At 38.6% G+C, this 3091-nt stretch overlaps 1 protein-coding gene across 1 annotated transcript in view; it reads left to right on the top strand.

Moving 5' to 3' along the window:
- Window positions 1–2696, top strand: part of pcyt1aa (phosphate cytidylyltransferase 1A, choline a) — an 8937-nt gene extending 6241 nt beyond the window's left edge. The window contains exon 9 of the mRNA XM_043253964.1: window positions 828–2696. Coding sequence (XP_043109899.1) covers window positions 828–1064 — 237 coding nt within the window. The 3' untranslated portion in view covers window positions 1065–2696. The remainder of the gene's footprint in view (window positions 1–827) is intronic.
- The last annotated feature ends 395 nt before the right edge of the window (window positions 2697–3091 follow it).

Raw genomic sequence — 3091 nt, 5'->3', positions numbered from 1 at the left:
AATAATTGACTAACTTTAAAAGGGGCCATATGATGTTGCAAAAAAGAACATTATTTTGTGTATTTGGTGTAATGTTTATGTGGTTTAAGGTTCAAAAAACACATTATTTTCCACATACTGTATCTATTGTTTCTCTTTTTAAGCCCCACCTTCTTGAAATGGGTCGTTCTAAAATAGCTCATTGTTCTAAAAAAGCGAGCTGTGCTCTGATAGGCCAGCTATCCAGTGCGTTGTGATTGGCTGAATACCCCAAGCGTGTGACTTAAACTCATAATGTTATGCCGTGTCCCTGCACTATGAACACAAAGACATTTCAAAAGAGGCATTTGTTGCATCCAGTGGGGGCATAATTACTGATTATAATGACTTGGTACTGTCTTTTTACGTGCCGTGTTGCATCACGTTTCACGTAAACATGACTATGTCTGCATTCGTGAACGGAGATACGACAAACACCGTGCACTACTCTACATCGCTCAAAACTTGCATTTGAAAACTAAGCAGATTCTTTTAATAACATAATGTAACTCACTTAAAGGTTGTGAGTCAGAAGCGCCAGACTGTCCTTGCACATTGCTGTTTATAGCTGCTGTATCAGGTTCAGTCTTTGCACCATAAGGGACCTTATCTATGCACTAACAGCTTGTAACACTCCAAAGAGAAAGGAAAACTTGAAATCACATCATGTGACCCCTTTAAGACTAGTTTAAACCTTTCAAGTTTTAAATTCTTGAATCAAAAAAATAAAAGCCATAATGGCCTCTTCGGGTAAATACACCTCGCTCAAGGTGTCTTATTGGCAATGTGTTGTTCTTCCTCTCTAACAGAAGCACATGCTGAAGGAGGGTAAAGGGCGAATGCTTCAGGCCATCAGTCCGCGGCACAGCCCCAGCAGCAGTCCCACGCGCGAGCGCTCCCCGTCTCCAACTTTCCGCTTGCCCTTCTTCACCAAAACCTCCCCGCCCTCCTCGCCCTCATCGCATCACAGCAGCGCCCTCTCTGGCTACACCTACGCCGCCCGAGGGCAGGCCATCAGCGAAGATGAGGAGGACGACGAAGATTAGCGTCCCAGCGCACCACGCATCTGTCTTCCAATACTGGCAACCCAACCTCAAAAACGAAGCAATCCTTACACCATCCATCGGTCTCGCTCTCTGTATTACTAACACACACGAAGGGTTAAAATGGAGCAATGTCTAGAACGTTAGTGACCGAGTCTGCTCCAACTTGAGGGGTTTTTAAGTCATTGTCAGCGATGGGATGCGAGTATTCGAACTCCAGCGTCCCGTGTTGAATCACGCCGGATTGGCAGGGCTTTGTCGCGTTTTAAAACGAGTGCACGTGGTATTAATGCATTTCGATTTTAAGTTCAGTTTTAATGTTTTATCGTAATATATAATTGTTAGGCATCTCGTAAGTCCTGTGTGTTTTTGGGGCAAGGTTGATTTCTCAAGGTCTTCGCACGAATACGACCTCACGTTGGTGAATTCACATCGACACACTGGCACCGAAACGTTCGTCATAAAAGGTTCTTTTTGCATCCGTAGCAAGCGTTTTTGATTGGAAAGGAGGGCGAATATGAAAAAACGCACACAAAAATGTCACACTTTTATGTACAGCGGGTACAATGCTGCAAGGCTAATTATCTAAATATAAAAAAGAAAAAGGATAAAAAAAGATTTGTCGGTATTACGAAGTGTATAATCAGTTTTGTCATGGTTAATAATTCTACAAATGAGAAAAATACGCCAATATTATACAGGCATGATTGAGTGGAAGTATGGTTTGTTTTAGTTAAGGTCAGAATTCCAAATTTGAACACTCTATTTAAAAAATATATGCTTAGTATCCTAAAGACTTATCTGTTTTTACAGTAAAAAAAAAAAAAAAAAAAAAAAAAAAAAAGAAAATATGTAATTTTATCACCGCACAATGCCCTGTTTCTCTCTCACTGTGATTGTTTTCTTTCAAAGAGCTCTTAATGAAAATCCTAAAACTTAGGTTGAAGGGCTAGTTTTCCGAGTTCAGTTAAGATCTTTGGGCACGAGCTTGATAATTACATAATTAGATTCGGCAAAATGAGTCTTGCACGTTTTGAAGTCGAATCAGCAGAGCTGTTAAGGAACGAAACCACTTGAAAGGAGTATTCTGGGTTAAATACAGCTTGCGCTCAACAGTCTGTGTTCAGTGCGTCAGAAAAACAAAACTGAAATCGGGTGAGAGTTACATACAGTGCAATTGCTTTAAGAGTTATCAGCTGAGGGACAAGATGATGTCTTAAGCTTTAACTTGTATTTAACCCTTAACATTCGCTTTGTCACCCTTTTTGATGTACATTTATGGACGGATATGCAACGGTCAGTTTTAGACAGTATGTGTTTCAGTTGAGATTGTACCACCAGTGATTATAATGTCTACGTATAATATCTCATCTGATGAGAGGCAGAGGCTCAACAAACTGCTGTCCAGACTCGCACTGATGTCAGAATTCAGCTATTGTTATGCAAATAGTTACTGCTTCATTTTTATGGTAATGTCCGTTTTCCAGCCTCTGACTTTTTCTTTGCACAAATTAAGCGACTCTAGGAGAGACTATTATTTTATTAACTTTGCCTTCCCTTGTCCTGTGAGCCTTTTGATTTGTACAGGATGTCAACGGAGAGGAAGACAAATAAATGGCGTCTAATGTACAAAAAGAGGTGTTTGCGTGTTTAATCATCTAATTTACTACCAAGATGCTTACTTAGGGCAAACGCAGTTCAGTACAAATATGAAATATAGAGATGTGCCAAGCAGATTGTAAATTGTAGTTTGTTACGGATATAGTAAAAAATATAACGAAATCCATTAAAACACATTGAATATAATTTTGAATTTATTTCTATTTTGTAAATAATGCCATGTAGTCAGTAAAATAATTAACTTCGCTGTGATTATTTTAAAATATAATTATATTTTTTTAACCAGTCCTAAGTGTCCATTCTTTAAACATGAATAAATACTCTTTGTATTGATGTATAGTTTATGATAGGACGATATCTGGCCTATATGCAAAAAAAAATTTTTTTTTTTTAAATTGCCTTTAAAAGTT

Source organism: Puntigrus tetrazona, chromosome 2 (genome assembly GCF_018831695.1).
Source record: "Puntigrus tetrazona isolate hp1 chromosome 2, ASM1883169v1, whole genome shotgun sequence".
Taxonomy (NCBI): Eukaryota; Metazoa; Chordata; class Actinopteri; order Cypriniformes; family Cyprinidae; genus Puntigrus; species Puntigrus tetrazona.
The sequence above is the reverse complement of the archived record's forward strand: the minus strand, read 5'-3'. Positions and strand labels throughout refer to the sequence as shown.